Source organism: Lepidochelys kempii, chromosome 6 (genome assembly GCF_965140285.1).
Source record: "Lepidochelys kempii isolate rLepKem1 chromosome 6, rLepKem1.hap1, whole genome shotgun sequence".
NCBI lineage: Eukaryota > Metazoa > Chordata > Testudines > Cheloniidae > Lepidochelys > Lepidochelys kempii.
Window position 1 is genome coordinate 101,824,499 of NC_136385.1, and position 17,637 is coordinate 101,842,135.

The window sequence follows — 17,637 nt, forward strand, 5'->3', positions numbered from 1 at the left end:
CCTTTTAGTATGCTACAATTTTCCCACTCCAAATGTCTCACAATTACTGTCTCTTCTTTTTCTGTAAATTAATTCCCCAATTACTGCTTTCCATGTGAATTTGTGCAGCTTTCCACAGTGCTATGTACCCTGCATCAGTGAAAAGTAAAAAATTAACCTCTTCAGTTGAAATAAAATATTCTCTGTTGCTTAGAACATAAGAATGAGAGCTAGAGCTTCTGGGGTTTATTTTTGACTCTGCCGCAGACTTACTGTGTGACTTTAGACAAGTTGACTTTTCTGTGCCTTAGTTTCTCCTTCTAAAATGCGTGTCTATAGGGACCCCACTCTGTAGAGGCAGAGTTGTGAACTTAATGAATGTTTGTAAGCCACCTAGAGAGTCTATTCTACTAGGTGCTATAGGGACAATATCACTTAGAATCATAGAATATCAGGGTTGGAAGGGACCTTAGGAGGTCATCTAGTCTAACTCCCTGCTCAAAGCAGGACCAATCCCCAATTTTTGCCCCAGATCCCAAATGGCACCCTCAAGGATTGAGCTTACAACCCTGGGTTTAGCAGACCAATCCTCAAACCACTGAGCTATCCCTCCCGCCAAGTGTTTCTTTCAAATACCAATCATAGGAACTAGCCCAAGTTGCTAGCATACAGTGACAGGACTGGTTTCAGAGTAACAGCCGTGTTAGTCTGTATTCGCAAAAAGAAAAGGAGTACTTGTGGCACCTTAGAGACTAACCAATTTATTTGAGCACAAGCTTTCGTGAGCTACAGCTCACTTCATCAGATGCATACTGTGGAAAAGTGACAGAACTGTTTCAAGAGAACCAAAATGATGCCATGTGAAGTGCAATCAAATGAATCTCTCTTAAAATAGTCCTGTTGCTGTGTGCAAGCAACCTGGGCTTTGTTCCTGTGATTGTCAGTAGAAACCTTACGACTTTTCACTATTTTATGCATACTTGTTTGTTCTGGAATGCTCATTCATTAATTCTGCTTTCCTTCCTATTGAATTATTTATTATTAAGAAATGTGTAAGCAATGTTACCCTGTTGGTTGGTTCTGCTACACAGCTTAATTGATCTACGTGTTACTTTTAATAGTGTATTACTTTCCCATCTAAACACCACTTAAAAATTAAATGCCTTGCATAATGACAGGTTTCAGAGTAGCAGCCGTGTTAGTCTGTATCCGCAAAAAGAAAAGGAGTACTTGTGGCACCTTAGAGACTAACAAATTTATATGAGCATAAGCTTTCGTGAGCTACAGCTCACTTCATCGGATCTTTTTAAAAATTAAAGTTTATTTCTCTAGTGTGATAACTCTAGGGAGAAGCAAGCTTGGGTACAATTTATTCCCCAAACTATACTCATGCCTTTTGTTCATGATCTGTTGATGGGTGGTTTTTCTTCTCTGCCCTCATGGGCTCTGGTGTATAACAACTGTTCCTATTATAACACTCTCAGCTACAGTTGTTTGTACACTGAGACATTCAGCATCTTTTTCTGTCCTGTGTTACATCTTTTCAAGGAAAGCAGTCCGTCTTGCAATAAAATGAATGAAAAGCAGTTTTTTTCTGACCTTATTTATATTCTAAAAGCATCAAAAACTTGACTTTATTCTCACCAAATGCATTGTTTTTCTTAAGCTTTTTTCCATGTGCACTTCATATGGATGATACTCATGTTCATGTTCCATATTTGCAAACCATTCAGTTCCACAGGGGTGGGTAAAGTCTGCTCCAGCCTAGTGTGAATAGAAGATGTGGGTTACTCCTCCTTAAGAAGCAAAAGGATATGTAGAAGAAGGAACTTGAAGGATGGCTGTGAACACGGCAGAGAAATCAGCAAAATAAGATGGACACTGTAAAGGCCCTGGAGGAAGGAGGCACATTCAGGACGTCTATTTGGAGCCAATTGGCTATTGGAAATTAAAACAAAAGCATTATACATTGTGTGGTCTTGCTATCTTGAAATGAGAACAAAAATAACTAAACACCCACTAGATAACACCACACATTTATTGCAGTGATGTAACTGCACTATGTCTATCGGTTTCTATGGTGTATATAATTATATGGACACATAGCAAAAAAACCTGCTCTGAATACTTATCAGAAAAGGTTAGAGTTAATCAGTAGATTAATGATTTGCCTTCCAAAAGTGGAGGAACTCTTTTTGAATGTGTTGGAGTCAAAGTCAGAGGGGGTTTTGGTCAAGTAACTTCAGCTGTCTGTATTTTTGCCTCAGTTTCCCCTGTAAAACTTCATTTGTAAAGCATTTTGAGATCCATCAGTGAAAATGTGTGTATACTATATGTTCTAATTATTAAGTAAATATTTGTCCTGATAGACAACTTTCCATGGCTACAAGTATTTTACTGAAGAGATAAATACCACTGACACTTTGTTTATTAAATGACAAGGAAACATGCAGATCAATAGAGTCACTATTTGCTTAACATTGGAAATGGAAGATATAGAAAATGTTTACATTTCTCATTTCTGTATCATGCCTATTTTAATTATAAAACAAACAGTTCCAAGCTGTACAACTTCCATGTTCAGCTGGCTTTTACTGACTTATAGATGTGTCCACTAGCTATGGTCCAGATGCTGCATCCCTTACTCATGCTAAGTAGTATGTACCCACATGCATAGTCCCTTTGAAGTCAATAGAACTGCACAAATGAGTACTCATCATAAGGGTTGCAGAATCTAGCCGTAAATTATTCTGGATGTCCGAAATGCCAGATATTTCAGATAAAATTCATTTTTCAAATTAGTTTGCCAAGAATCAGAGTTATTTGTAAGGTTCAACAGAAGTCTGTCTTAGTGTGGTGGTGCCCCCCTTAAGGCTTTATGGAGATATGCTTATGAATGTATATATGACATAACTAGAATATGTTTTATGCTACATATGCCATGTAACATATCTCTGTAGAGATTATGATCTACTGAATCTATTAATCCTATTTGTATGCGTGTGTCATTTTTGTATTCAAAGTTATGAATATTGGCTGTGTACTGGCTTGATTTTTAAGTAACCTTTGTAAAGCAATTTGGTCAGCTTCTTGAGAAAGGAATGTGCAAATCAAGAAGCACTGAAAGTACAATGGATCTTGGAATGCTCCAATCCACATAAGAAGTTTTCCTGGAGACATTCAAGATACCATGTGAGCAGTGGCTTCTGCCTGTAAAAACTGAGAGTCATGCATGGACATGTGACTTGCCCAGGTGACTCCAGAACTCTATCTTCGAGCTGGAGTTTGCATAGGAGAAAGGAGAGTGTCTCCACCCACACGAGAGTGTCTATTTAAGCCCATAGGAGACCTCTCCATTTTGTCTTCAGCTGGCTAAGGAAATAGCCTCTACACCCCCAAGGATACTGAAAGAAACTGGAACAAAGGACAGTAACTACAGGGAGCATGAGTGCTTGCTGGACCCAGACTAGGAGGAGGCTAATCTGTAAGAGAGCTTACTGGAACTGGTGAGGTTTTTATCTGTATTCAGTTTGATTAGACATAGACTTGCAGATTTTATTTTATTTTGCTTGGTAATTCACTTTGTTCTGTCTGTTACTACTTGGGACCACTTAAATCCTACTTTCTGTACTTAATAAAATCACTTCTTACTTATTAATTAACCCAGAGTATGTATTAATACTTGGGGGTGGGGAGCAAACAGCTGTGCATATCTCTCTATCAGTGTTATAGAGGGCAAACAATTTATAAGTTTACCCTGTATAAGCTTTATACAGGGTAAAACGGATTTATTCAGCGTTTGGACCCCATTGGGAGTTGGGCATCTGAGTGTCAAGGACAGGAACACTTCTGTAAGTTGCTTTCAGTTAAGCCTACAGCTGTTAGGGGACATGGTTCAGACTTCGGGGTTTGCAGCAGGCTAGCGGGTCTGGCTCAAACCAGGCAGGACACTGAAGTCCTAAGCTGACTGGGCAGGAAAGCAGGAGCAGAAGTAGTCTTGGCACATCAGGTGGCCGCTCCCAGGGGGTTTCTGTGATCCAGCCCATCATCCTTCGCTTCAAAGGGAATGGAATGCTAGCTTGTTTGCTTCTCATGCAAATTATGCATAAACTTTGGGAGTCAGTTGCAGCTCAGAGGTTTAGGCACCTATGTCCTAGTTTTGCCTGCCCTGTGATCCACAAAACTCCCACAAATCCTGTAAGAGCCTAAATTCACTTAGCACCTATGGGTATGGCTACACTGCAATTAGGTACCCAGGCTAGCTGAAGTTGGCTTGTGGGGCTTGGGTTAAAAGGGACCGTTTAATTGTGGTGTAGACATTGGGACTCAGGCTGGATCCCAGGCTCTAGGACCCTGTAAGGTGGTAGGGTCTCAGAGCTCAGCCTGGAGCCCAAGCCCAAATGTCTACACTTCAGTTATACAGCCCTTTAGTCTGAGCCCCACAAGCCCAGGTCAGCTACAGGTGTCTAATTCCAGTGGACATACCCTATGTTTGTTTCTCTGAGCTTGTGCACTGCTGCCTCCCTCTAGGTGTCTGGATGCCTATCTCCTGTCTAAGCCCCAGAGGATATGTCTACACTTTGGGTCCCAGAGCCAGGGCTCCAGCCTGGCCCCAGACATTGATGGTGAAGTTTTATAGCCTCGCAGCTTGAGCGCCACAAGCCTGAGTCAGCTAACAGGGCCTGCCACAGGTTTTATTACAGTCTAGACATAGCCAGAGTGATTCACAAACCAGGAAAGACAAGCATTCAGCTCCCTAAGTCACATGAAGGGACCAATCCAGAAGGTGTGCTCAAGCAGGAGCGCTGGAAGCTCCCTAGAAGTGTGGGGGTGGGGTGGGGTTGAACAATGGTGCCCAAACCAGGGTCCCATCCCTGCTCTGCCTTTTCCCCTCTCCACCTCTTCCCCCCATCACTTGCCCTTAAGGTAGGTAAAAAGTGGGAAAGCATAGCCCTTCAACTTTTAAAAGTGATGGGGCCATGGTCCCCTAATCCCCCCGCCCCCGTTCCAGCATCCCTGGCTCAGAGGCCATTTACTGGGTCAGGCACCATTGAAAAATCTGACTGGAGGAGGTGGTGTTACCACCTACATTATAACCTTTTGTCCACAGGTTAGAGCACTCATCTGGGATATGGCAGAAGTGACTGAGGGGGAGAAAGGATTTGAACAGAGGTTTTCTACCTCCCAGAAGAGTGTGCTAGCCACTGGGCTATGGGATATTCTGATGTGGGGATCCCTCAGTCTCTCCTCTTGAACCTGTTCAATTGTGGATATATAATTAAAAAGTGGTTGGAACAGGGGCACTGGACCTGGGGTCTCTCAGTTGGGTGCTCCAACCACTGGACTGCAGAGTCATTCCCATTCTCTCCCTCTGGCCCTCTGACTGCTTAAGTATTTATCCAAGGCAGAAGAGCAATCAGCACACACTCCTGTAGTCAGCAACTCCCACTGGCTAGTTTAGACATTTCCCCACCTAATGTGCTGGCTTTTGTGGACCGCATTTTTAGGTGCTTTTCTCTCCCCATTTTTTGTACGGGGAGCCTAGAATCACAGTCTTGTTCTTGTGATTTTTTTCTAGGTGCCTAAAAGTTAGTCTCTGTGATGCTCAGTGTTGCAATGCTTAATTCCCTTCATGGAACCCACCCAAACTTCCCATTTTGGTTAAAAATGCATCAGCTTAACTGCCAAATGTGATGCTTAATTAAAAAGCATCAATGATACTATCAATGAGACACACTGACTGAATATCCTCAGTGAGATTGCTCCATGTTATCTACTGTGCCCTAATGATGGCATTATTCTGACAACTTTTTTTTGTTGGAAAAATAATTGTTATATAAAGGATATTGAATTACTGCATCTCTCCCTAATTAAAGGGCTTGCTCCTTGACAGTACAAACAAAAATCTCTCTTAAATCAAACACCACACAGCCACTAAGGTGGTGATTTAACTATTTATAGTTCTACTAAAAAGCCCCTTCAATCTTCATTTCTAAGATCAGTGCTAAATATCCGAGTGCGTAAACACAGTGATGCTTAACTGTTTCATTGTCCTAAGCTCAGTTAATTTGCATCTGTGTGATACCATGAATGAGCTTTCTACAGTATGCATCCGATGAAGTGAGCTGTAGCTCACGAAAGCTTATGCTCAAATAAATTGGTTAGTCTCTAAGGTGCCACAAGTACTCCTTTTCTTTTTGCGAATACAGACTAACACGGCTGTTACTCTGAAACCTTTCTCAAAAAGAAAAGGAGTACTTGTGGCACCTTAGAGACTAACCAATTTATTAGAGCATAAGCTTTCGTGAGCTACAGCTCACTTCATCAGATGCATATCGTGGAAACTGCAGCAGACTTTATATATACACAGAGAATATGAAACAATACCTCCTCCCACCCCACTGTCCTGCTGGTAATAGCTTATCTAAAGTGATCATCAGGTGGGCCATTTCCAGCACAAATCCAGGTTTTCTCACCCTCCACCCCCACACACAAATTTACTCTCCTGCTGGTGATAGCCCATCCAAAGTGACAACTCTTTACACAATGTGCATGACAATCAAGGGCCCAACTTGATTGTCATGCACATTGTGTAAAGAGTTGTCACTTTGGATGGGCTATCACCAGCAGGAGAGTGAATTTGTGTGTGGGGGTGGAGGGTGAGAAAACCTGGATTTGTGCTGGAAATGGCCCACCTGATGATCACTTTAGATAAGCTATTACCAGCAGGACAGTGGGGTGGGAGGAGGTATTGTTTTATATTCTCTGTGTATATATAAAGTCTGCTGCAGTTTCCACGATATGCATCTGATGAAGTGAGCTGTAGCTCACGAAAGCTTATGCTCTAATAAATTGGTTAGTCTCTAAGGTGCCACAAGTACTCCTTTTCTTTTTGCGAATACAGACTAACACGGCTGTTACTCTGAAACCTTTCTGAGAAGGTTAATGATATTGCATCATATTGCCTGCCCCACAAGATGTTTATGCAGCCTTTCAATTAATTTACTTGCCAGGAAGAATTTTAAACGTATTGTTTACTTGATCCAAATTTAAATTTAGATTTTTGTTCTCTGGTTATCTACACTAACATCATCTTGGGCTCTTTGAAACAAATCATCAAATCCATGCCGTGTGAAAGAGTAAGAGACTGGAATGCCGTGTCATGTAGTAATTTAGGATCATACTAGACTCTGAGAAGAAAGTTATTTTCTCTACAAGAAACACTTACATACCCTGTGTATCACATGAATATACCTTTGGGAAGTAATGTTCTATTGTGGAGAGTGGACGAGAGGCAGCTTGGTCACAAATAGAACATTGTGCTATATACACTGACATTGGATACTCATGGATTCAAAACACTCACCCTTTGGGCCTTTTTGGTGAAATCACGTTTAAATGTTCCATGTCACCATTACCAGGCTAACTGCCCCTCTGATCCTTCCTGATTCTCTCTCTCTCTCAGACCAGGTCCTGGGTCGCAGTCCCCTGTGTGTACCAACTGTGATTACCTCAGCAGGTCTAAACTAGGGTCAGTACGTGCAGTTCTGTTCCCTCTGTGAGCTGTGACAATGGTACCCTGTCACCAGACAGCCTTCTTAAAGCATTATTATTGTTATTTATTATTTTATTATTCAATAAGTAAACAAAAGCACATCAGAAAAAAGGAGATCTTAAAACTTTCCTTCCCTGACAGAGGATTTACCTCCCTCCCGCATAGAATTATTATATATCAGTATTAGATTATCTGTGTGGTGGACATGGAGCAGCTATGTAATAATCTCATTTTATATTTTGATAGCAAACAATTTGAGGATCTTGTGTTAAATGAGCGAGATGGTAGCAAGCAAGAGCAGGATCTTGAGGGGATGGAGGTTTGAGTGAAGGCTGGAGTTTCTCACTGAGGTTCAGACATTGTTCCACAGTCTGTGCTTTGGACTCACATCTGTAGTGAAGGCTAGTGGAGAAGTATGGTCCTTTCCTATTGGAAATTGTCCATATTTCCAGTAAAGGTGTGCTGAGCCTGGGATTGACTTACTCAAGTAATCACTTGGCACTGTCTGTCTCAACCAGCATCTAATTTTCCATTTTTTGCTTGATTAACACTACTGCTAATTTTACTTGCCACGCAGCAGGGTCTGTGGCTAATAGTAAGGATAACAAAGAGGAAGTATTACTCTGCAGCACAATTTAACATACTTTTAAAGGAGCTCATGCCATACAGAGATGGTATGAAGTAAAACAACAACAAAACTGGAATACAGGAGATCTGGGTTCTGTGTCAGATTCTGCCACTGGCTTGCTGTGTGACCTTGGGCAAGACACTTACCTTTCTGTTCCTCAGGTTCCCCATGTGTAAAATATGGAACATAAAACTAACTCCCTGCAAAACACTTTATAGTACCTTTCTCTAAAGGAGCTCATAAGTGCAAAAAACTACATTTCAGGGACTCAGCCCAACACTCCAGAGCCCAATAGCCACCAAGCTTTGATGCAAGATAAGAATTTTGTAATTTGAACCCATCTGTAATATTTTTAAAAGACCATCTACAGTACTAGGTATTAAATTTAGTGGATGACGGAAAAAGTAGGAGAACAATTATTTTTAAACTTTGGTGGGGAAAATAGTAGAAAATTGAAAATATTGCTAAAATATGTTAATAAACCTGGTGTCTGATTATATGATATTTTTGATTAAACAAAGATTTATCAAATTCTATAATATTAAGTTCCTCACTATCTGATACTAGGCAAAAATATCTGACATTTACATCATACTACGATTTGGGACCTTATCTTTTTAATAAGTCCCTTAAACTTCTTTAAACTTAAGCCAAAACCCACACACAAAACAAAACAACAAAAAGGGAATGAGCTGCAGGAGTAAAAAGAGAATGCAGGCAGAAGTCCAGCAACAGAGTGGGGGCTACTCAGTTTATTGCAACCAATGCAGCATGTATGATTACCTGCCCTATGGGCAGGTGGCATATGTGTGCATTCGATGCAAGGAGCTCCTGGCCCTCAGAGACCATGTATGGGCTTTGAGGAGCTGGAGGAGGAGGAGTTGGAGGAGCTAAGGAAGCTGGAGGAGCTAAGGAAGACAGAGAGGTACATAGATGAGACTTTCCAGGACACAGTAGAACGGTCCCACCCCTGGTCTGACAGCCTCTGTGCTGTTGAGGAGGATGAAAGTCTCAAGGAAGGAGAACATCCAACTGGAGCAGAGGGAAATGATCCCATAGTTGGGACCCTCATTTCAGATGATGATGTGGTATCCTCTCACACTGAGGATACATCTCCAGGGGAGGGAACTCCAGTTATTAGGAAGAGACAGGTATTAGGCGATTCGATCATTAGAAACATAGATAGCTGGGTTTGCGATGACCGGGAGAACTGCATGATGACTTGCCTGCCTGGTGCAAAGGTCGCAGATCTCTCAAAACCCGACACCCCACAGGAGCAGAAAAGCCCAGGCAGATCTTTGGTCTGACCCAGTATGGCCGTTCTTATGTTCTTAGAACACTTTTAGTGCAATATGAATAATACATAATAAAATACAGTATGTAAGCATTGTAGTAATACATCACTGAGCTGCTATTTTAATAAAATACCTGTTATTCCTCCTTCACTGAAAAGGAAAGGCCATCTCTCATTCTCCTAGTTAATGTCTATTATGTATCTGAATTCTAATGATTCACCATTTTAAATTATAATTCATCACTATAATAATTGCTGGATATTGCTTGGTTTAGCTCTTTGTTTTCATCTTTTCCTTCACAATTATCTTTCCAAAAGTTATTCTGATAGAGGGCTTTTCAACATCTCACATCCTTTAAACCGTGTTGCAATTGCAGAACTGCATCTCACACACAGACCCTCAATTTTTCATTGCTGGATACTGGAGGATTTAATAACTTGTTGAGAAAAGAGCAACAAATTATACAGTAGAACCTCAGAATTATGAATACCTATGAACTGACCAGTCCTCACACTTCATTTGGAACCGGAAGTACACAATTAGGCAACAGCAGAGACCAAAAAAAAAGAAGCAAGTACAGTGCAGTACTATGTTAAATGTAAACCACTAAAAAAAGGGAAAGCAGCATTTTTTTTCTGTAAAGTTTCAAAGCTGTATTAAGTCAATGTTCAGTTGTAAACTTTTGAAAGAACAACCATAATGTTTTGTTCAGAGGTAAGAACATTTCAGAGTTACAATCTCCATTTGAGGGGTGTTCCTAACTCTGAGGTTCTACTGTAGTTAGACCTGAAAGAAGTGCCCTTTTCTGGCACAATGGAGTAACGTCAGTTAGTTGTATATCTGTATTATAGTGTGACTCCAGTCAGGCACAGGCCCCCTTGGGCTAGGTGCTGTACAAACACATAAGATGCCCTGAAAGAATTACTATAAAAGAGATTTATACTGAAAACACTTAAGCACATGCATAACTTTACACTTTGAGATCTACTGATGAACAAACTTTAAGAGCTAGGTATTATTACTCATGTGAGCAGTCAATGGATTTTAGTGGTACTATTGGTGCAACTAAACTTAGGCACCTGTGGTTAAGTGTTTCCAGGATCAGGACCTAATTTAAGACAAGATGAAACAGATGAGGATGACAAACAATAGGAGGGAAGAGGAGAACCATAGATCAAATTGTAACACGGGCCAGATATGTGAGTGCACAGGGTGATGGTCCCGAATCGTTAAAAGTTGTTGCATGCACAGTCTGAGCCGACCCTCTACCTAGCCATTATCAGCTGGCCATTCCCCCGGGCTTTACAGGAGAAGTAAAAAAGAAAAGGAGTACTTGTGGCACCTTAGAGACTAACCTATTTGCAGCCACACGCTTCTTCTGCCTGCCACTTCTGGACTCAGACGTAACAAGGCCTGTCATGAGGGAAGAACCCCCCCTTCCCCTGGCTGTCCTGCTCCCCAAGCCAAGGCCGGAGGCGCCCCCGGGCAGAGCGCGCTCGAAATACGGAGGTTTTCACGCCTCCGTCCCCCGCCGCATCCAGCACCGCGCAGACCGCCCACTGAGCCGCGCAAACAGGGCCAGAGCTACTGCGCCGGCCAAACGCCGCGCTCAGCACCGGGCGCTGGGAAAAGCGCGCGCCGCCTCCCTTATAGGAGCGGAGCTGCTGCCCACAGACGCTCGCAAGTGGCGCCCAGACACGGTGGAGACAGGCGCCCTGGCAGCGCCAGGGTCTGCTCATCCATCCCCTGTCTTCAGCCTCCGGGGGCGGGAGGCGGTTCCTGATCCTGCCTCCTTCCTTGCGGGTCTTCCCGCTCCAGCCCCCCTGGGCGCTGCGCCCCCGGAGGCGGGGGAGCGCGGGATCTGCAGTTGCTGCTCTCCGCCTGTTGCAGCGCTGTGTGCCGCCGGGGGTGGGGGCTGCCCGGCGCGCTGTGGAGGAAGGCGGCGGCTGGTGGAGGCGTCGCTGTACCCGGCTGCACTTGGCGAAGAGCGGGAGGGCACCAAGGCGGAGACAGAGCGAAGCAGCGCGCAGCCAGGCTCCCGCAGACGCTGACCCGGCTGGTGCCCCGGCGGGCGCCGCGCGCAAAGGGGCGCTGCCTGCCCTGGCTCCCGGGCAGGGAGAAGGGGCTGTGTCTCTCGGAGGAGAAAAGAGCGGCCGCCAGCCGGCAAGGGAGACCGAGGGACCGTCTGAGCCTCGTCCTCTGCCTTTGCGGCGGACACAGGTGCGGGCTGGTCCCGGTGTGACACGAACTGCCCTCCGGAGAGCGAGTGGGGCTGGAGGACTGTCAGCACAGCCCCGCTCTGGCACCCCCCCCCCACTGCAGGGCTGACCCCCCAACACGCGGGAAGGACTAGCTTCCCCCTAGCAGATGGGGTACATGGGGTGCCCGAGGGGCACGGCCCAAGGATCAGCTCTGACCCGGGATGTTAACCCCTCGGGCTGGTGAGCTCTACCTTAACTCCGCGTGGTCCGTGCGAGGCGCCACTCCGCGTTAGCGCATCGGTTACTACCGAGCCGTGTTAGCCAGCAGGTGCCAGGCTCTGTCTGGACTTTACCGCTCCCGTGTAGCGTCGGGTTTGATTTGACAAGTTTACAAACCCGGTGTTGAAAGCCGATGAGGACTTTCCCTAGGCAGTCTGGGCAGGGAGATACCCCAGATCTCCAGCTTCAGTATTCGCTCTGAACCGAATTGATCATTCTAGGTTCCACTCCACTTTCTTCTGCACGAGTTCCGTCCTGAGGGCCACAGGCTCTGCTGGGCTCTTTCCCCACTGTTGACACTGTGAAATACATTGTGCAAGGACTGAGGCTCTGGGGACGGTTTGGTGACCATGGAGGGGGCTGCTCTGTTCTCTCCACTGCATTTTCAAGTCGAGGGGGGACTCCTCCGTGGCTGCATGCTCGGGAAGTTCCCGCGGCCGCTCTGAGGGCGCAGACATGACGGGAAAGGTCAGGGACCGTATGGCTCTGACTCGTGTGAAGGAAAGGAAGACGGTCTCGCTTTGGGGGCATGGAGAGATGAGTTCGCACCTTTGCCCCTGAGCGCTCCAGAGTCAGCCGCTTCGCAAGGAGTTCGGTCCCTCTCATCCCTTGTGGCCAGCTGAAGCCGCGTTGTTGGTTTCCCTTCGCTAAGTGGAGGCGTGTGAGGCGGAGGAAGGAAAGGATCCGAAACTCGACGAGACGAGCAGACCAGCCTGTGTCGGGCACCCCTGAGAACAGGCTGTTTGCCCGAGGACGGAAAGTCATTTTCTGAGCCAGCAGACCCAAGTGGGCGGCTTAAGAAATGGCCCGGAGCGCCCGAGGATGAGGTCCAGCTCCGAGAGCCGCTGGAAGGGCGGGAAAGTGGCGACAAAGATTCACGAAGCGCTGCACGCCTCTGCCATCCAAGTGCCCTGGGGAGGCCGGCCGGCTCCGCCGGCAGAGATGCGGGGTGGCCATGGATCGCGCTGCTCACGGCCCCTGGCAGCCCTGGCTCCGGGAGTATAACCCAGGACGCCGCTACGCTTGTCGGAGTTTGGGGGAGCTGCGGTCGGTGCAAACTTAGTGCCGGGCTCCAGCAGCCCCCTCGGCCTGGTCCCCCGGGGCGGAGAATGGCGTGGCGCGGCTGCTGCTGCTCCAGCCTGGGTCACCTGAATGAGGATAACGCCCGCTTCCTGCTGCTGGCCGCGCTCATCATCCTGTACATGCTGTGCGGGGCCGCCGTGTTCTCCGCCATCGAGCTGCCCACCGAGAGGGAAGCCAAGGAAAAGTGGGAGGAGAGGTTCGTGAACTTCAGCCAGAGGCACAACCTGAGCCGGGCAGAGCTGCAAGACTTCCTCCGGGAGTACCAAGAGGCCAGTGTGGCCGGGATCCGGGTCGATGACATCAGACCCCGATGGGATTTTACCGGGGCCTTTTATTTTGTGGGGACTGTGGTTTCAACAATAGGTAAGTCTAAGTGACAAGAATGTCCCTGGTGATCACAATGAATCCCTACTAGTGTGACCCATGACAATGGGGGGGGGGAGGATAACTAATGTAGGCATCAGGGGGTGATTCAGTCCCCAGGAGCAGCAAAAATGATACTATCATCTACCCCTGAAAAGTCTGCTTTATCCCAATCCCACAAGATTATTCAACAAACCGGAGGAAAGGGGGGCCCCAGTCATACACAATGGAATCCCAATTACGCAATTTCCTTGTTGACGAGACATGGGAAAATGTCCCCAAACATGCTGAGTACAAGTCCCCTCCTTTTTAAAATCCCCTTAAGCACCCCAATTGTCTGGGGTGGTGGCTTAAAACACATTTCACTGTAGTACAGAACAAATGATCACACCTTACTCCTCATTCATTCTTTTTCTGTTAGAGAGACACTGTCAAGTGAAAAATCACATTTGTAAAAAAAAAAAAAAAGCAAATGTCCCTATGTGTATTGACCTTAGGCACCTCACATCTTTGAATGGGAAACAGGGTTTACAATCTTATTGACTTTTCATTATTCATGCTGACTTCTTGTTTTTTTGGCATTTTACTCAATTGGGGCAGTGAAAGTAGTCAACTTCATTTTTCCCTTCTCAGTTTCATTTGAGGTCACCCAATTCTGTAGTGACAAACCCTGTAGAGGAACATTTACATCTAAACCAAAAGCTTTGTCTTCACTGATGTTTCTTGATTTTTAGGTTTTGTAAATCTTGTTATAACAAAACCTAAATTGAGGTTTTGTTTGATTTTTAAGGACAGGAGGGACCATTGTGATCATCTAGTCTTACCTACTGTATAACATATCTAATATAACACATTTTACAGTATCACATTAACTGTAGAATATAGTATGTGCAATTGACTTTACAAATGTTGACTCTTAAATCATGCAAATCCTTTGCTTTCTGTTGGACGATCAACAAGTCAGTGTGATCTGTACATCTTGTTTTGTCCCTAGATTTTTCAGGGTTGGAGAAGCAGAAGAAAAGCCTGTAGGGAGATATGACTACTGAACAAAAATCACGGGGGGGCTGATGGTGTTGGACTTAGAGGGACAGCAAGTTTACATATAACACATGAAGGCAAACAACTGAATATTGACAAAATGTACAAGTGCTTATAAACAAATGCTAAAAGTTTAAATACTAATATGGGTGAACTAGAGTGTCTGGCATTAAATGAGGATATTTATATAACAGGCATTGCGGAAACTTGGAAGAATAAGAATAATCAATGCAACATGGTAACACCAGCTAGGGTGACCAGATGTCCCAATTTTATAGGGACAATCCCGATTATTTGGGGCTTTTTCCTATATTGACACCTATTACCCCACCGCCCCACCCTCTGTCCTGATTTTTCACACTTGTTATCTGGTCACTCTAGCACCAGGATACAATATATATAGGAATGACAGAGTAGGTTGTACTGTGTGGGAGTGGCATTCTGTGTGAAAGAAAGCATAAAGTCAAATACAGTAAAAATCTTAAGTGAATCAAACTGTACTGTAGAAGCTCTAGGGATAGAATAATGCTTGAATAATAAGAGTATAGTAGTAAAAATATGCTATCGACCCACCACCTGATCAGGGGGGTGACAGTGAAATGCGCAGGGAAATTAGAAAGGCTGCAAAAGCAGAAAACACAATAATAATGGGGGATTTCAACTATCTCCATATTGACTGGGTACATGTCACCTCAGGACAGTATGCAGAAGTAAAATTTTTTGTCACCATTTAATGATTACATCTTGGAGCAGCTTGTCCTGGAATCCACAAGGGGAGAGGCAATTCTTGATTTAGTCCTTAGTGAAGCACCGTATCTGGTCCAACAGGTGAACATAGCTGAACCACTCATTAACAGCCACCATAATGTAATTAAATTTAACATCCTTGTAGGGGGAAAGCTGCCAAAGAAATTCACCACAGTAGCATTTAACTTAAAAAAGAGGACAACATAAAAATGAGGAAGCTAGTTAAATAGAAGTTAAAAGGAACAGTTACAAGAGTGAAATGCCTGTATACGCCATAGAGACTATTTAAAAACAACATAATAGAGATTCAAACTAAATGTATACTGCCAAATAAAAAAAAAAACCAGTAAGCGGACCAAAAAATGCCACCATGGCTAAACAACAGAGTAAAAGAGGCAGTTAGAGGCAAAAAGGCATCCTTTAAAAATTAGAAGTCAGATTCTAGTGAGAAAAATAGAAAGGAGCATAAACTCTGGCAAGTCAATTGTAAAAGTATGATAAGGCTGGTCAGGAAAGAATTTGAAGAACTACTAGCTAAGAACACAAAAATTAACAGCAACATTTTTTTTAACTACATCAGAAGCTGGAAGCCTGCCAATCAGTGAGTGGGGCCACTGGACAATCAAGGTGCTAAAGGAACACTCAGGGAAGAGAAGGCCATTGTGGAGAAAGCTAAATTAATTTCTTGCACCGGGCTTCACTGCAAAGGATGTGGAGAAGATCCCCACACCCAAATCATTCCGTTTTTAGGTGACAAATCTGAGGAGCTGTCCCAGATTAAGGCAGCAATAGAGGAAGTTTTGGAACAAATTGACATATTAAACATGAATAAGTCACCAGGATCAGATGGTATTCACCCAAGTGTTCTGAAGGAACTCAGATATGAAATTGCAGAACCACTAAGTGTGGTATGTAACCTATCACTTAAATCAGCCTCTGTACTAGATTACTGGAGGATAGCTAATGTAACTCCTATTTTTAAAAAAGGCTCCAGAGGCAATCCTGGCAATTACAGATCAGTAAACGTAACTTCAGTACCAGGCAAATTGATTGAAACTAGTAAAGAATGGAATTATGAGACATATAGATAAACACAATATATTGGGAAAGAGTCAATATGGCTTTTGTAAAGGGAAATCATGCCTCACCAATCTAAAAGAATTCTTTGAGGAAGTCAACAAGCATGTGGACAAGGGTGATCCAGTGGATATAATGTACTTGGACTTTCAGAAAGCCTTTGACAAGGTCCCTCTCCAAAGGCTGTTAAGCAAAGTGAGCAGTCATGCGATAAGAGGGAAGATCCATGCAAGGATCAGTAACTGATTAAAAGATAGGAAACAAATAGTAGGAATAAATGGTCACTTTTCACAATGGAGAGAGATAAATAGCAAGGTCCCCCAAGGAACTGTACTGAGACTTTTGCTTTCAACATATTTATAAATGTTCTGGAAAAGGGGGTGAACAATGAGGTGGCAAAATTTGCAGACAGTACAAAATTACTCAAGATAGTTAAGTCCAAAGCTGAGTGCAAAGAGTTTCAAAGGGATCTCACAAAAGTAGGAGAGTGGGCAACAAAATAGCAGATGAAATCATGTTGATAAGTGGAAAATAATGCACTCTGGAAAACATTATCCCAAACTACAAAGTGATGGAGTCTAAATTAGCTGTTACCACTCAAGAAAGAGATCTTAGAGTCATCCTGGATAGTTCTCTGAAAACATCTGCTCAATGTGCAAAAGCAGTCAAAAAGCTAACAGAATGTTAGGAACCATTAGGAAAGAGATAGATAATAAAACAGAAGATATCATAATGCTGCTATATAAATTTATGGTACTGCCACACCTTGAATGCTGCAAGCAGTTCTGGTCACCCCATCTCAAAAAAGATATATTAGAATTGGAAAAGGTGCCAAGAAAGGCAACAAAAATGATTAAGGGTATGGGACAGCTTCCATATGAGGAGAGATTTAAAAGAATGGGACTGTTCGGATTAGAAGAGAGATGACTAAGCGGGGATATGATAGAGGTCTATAAAATCATGAATGATCTGAAAAAAGTGAATAGGGAGGTGTTATTTACTCCTTCACATAACACAAGTTCTAAAGGTCACCAGATGAAATTAATAGGCAGCCGGTTTAAAACAAACAAAAGGAAGTAGTTCTTCACACAGTGCACAGTCAACCTGTGGAACTCATTGCCACAGGCTGTTGTGACGGTCAAAAGTATAACTGGGTTCAAAACAGAATTAGATAAGTTCATGGAGGATAGGTCCATTAAGGACTACAGTATTAGGCAAGATGGTCTGGGCCCCAACCCCATGCTCTGGATGTCCCTAAAGCACTAACTGCCAGAAGCAACTGGCACTGACCACCTTCAGATACAGGTTACTGGGTCTGAGGGACCATTGGTCTGACCCAGTATGAGTATTTTCATGTTTTCAAGTGCTGAAAAGAAGTCCCTAGGGGGT

The 17,637-nt window shown here is 44.0% G+C and overlaps 1 protein-coding gene across 1 annotated transcript in view; it reads left to right on the forward strand.

Annotated features, from left to right (window-relative positions):
* The first annotated feature begins 13,046 nt into the window (after positions 1-13,046).
* The window catches only part of KCNK13 (potassium two pore domain channel subfamily K member 13), a 124,670-nt gene continuing 120,079 nt past the window's right edge, over positions 13,047-17,637 (forward strand). Inside the window, exon 1 of the mRNA XM_073350698.1 lies at positions 13,047-13,383. Coding sequence (XP_073206799.1) covers positions 13,047-13,383 — 337 coding nt within the window. The remainder of the gene's footprint in view (positions 13,384-17,637) is intronic.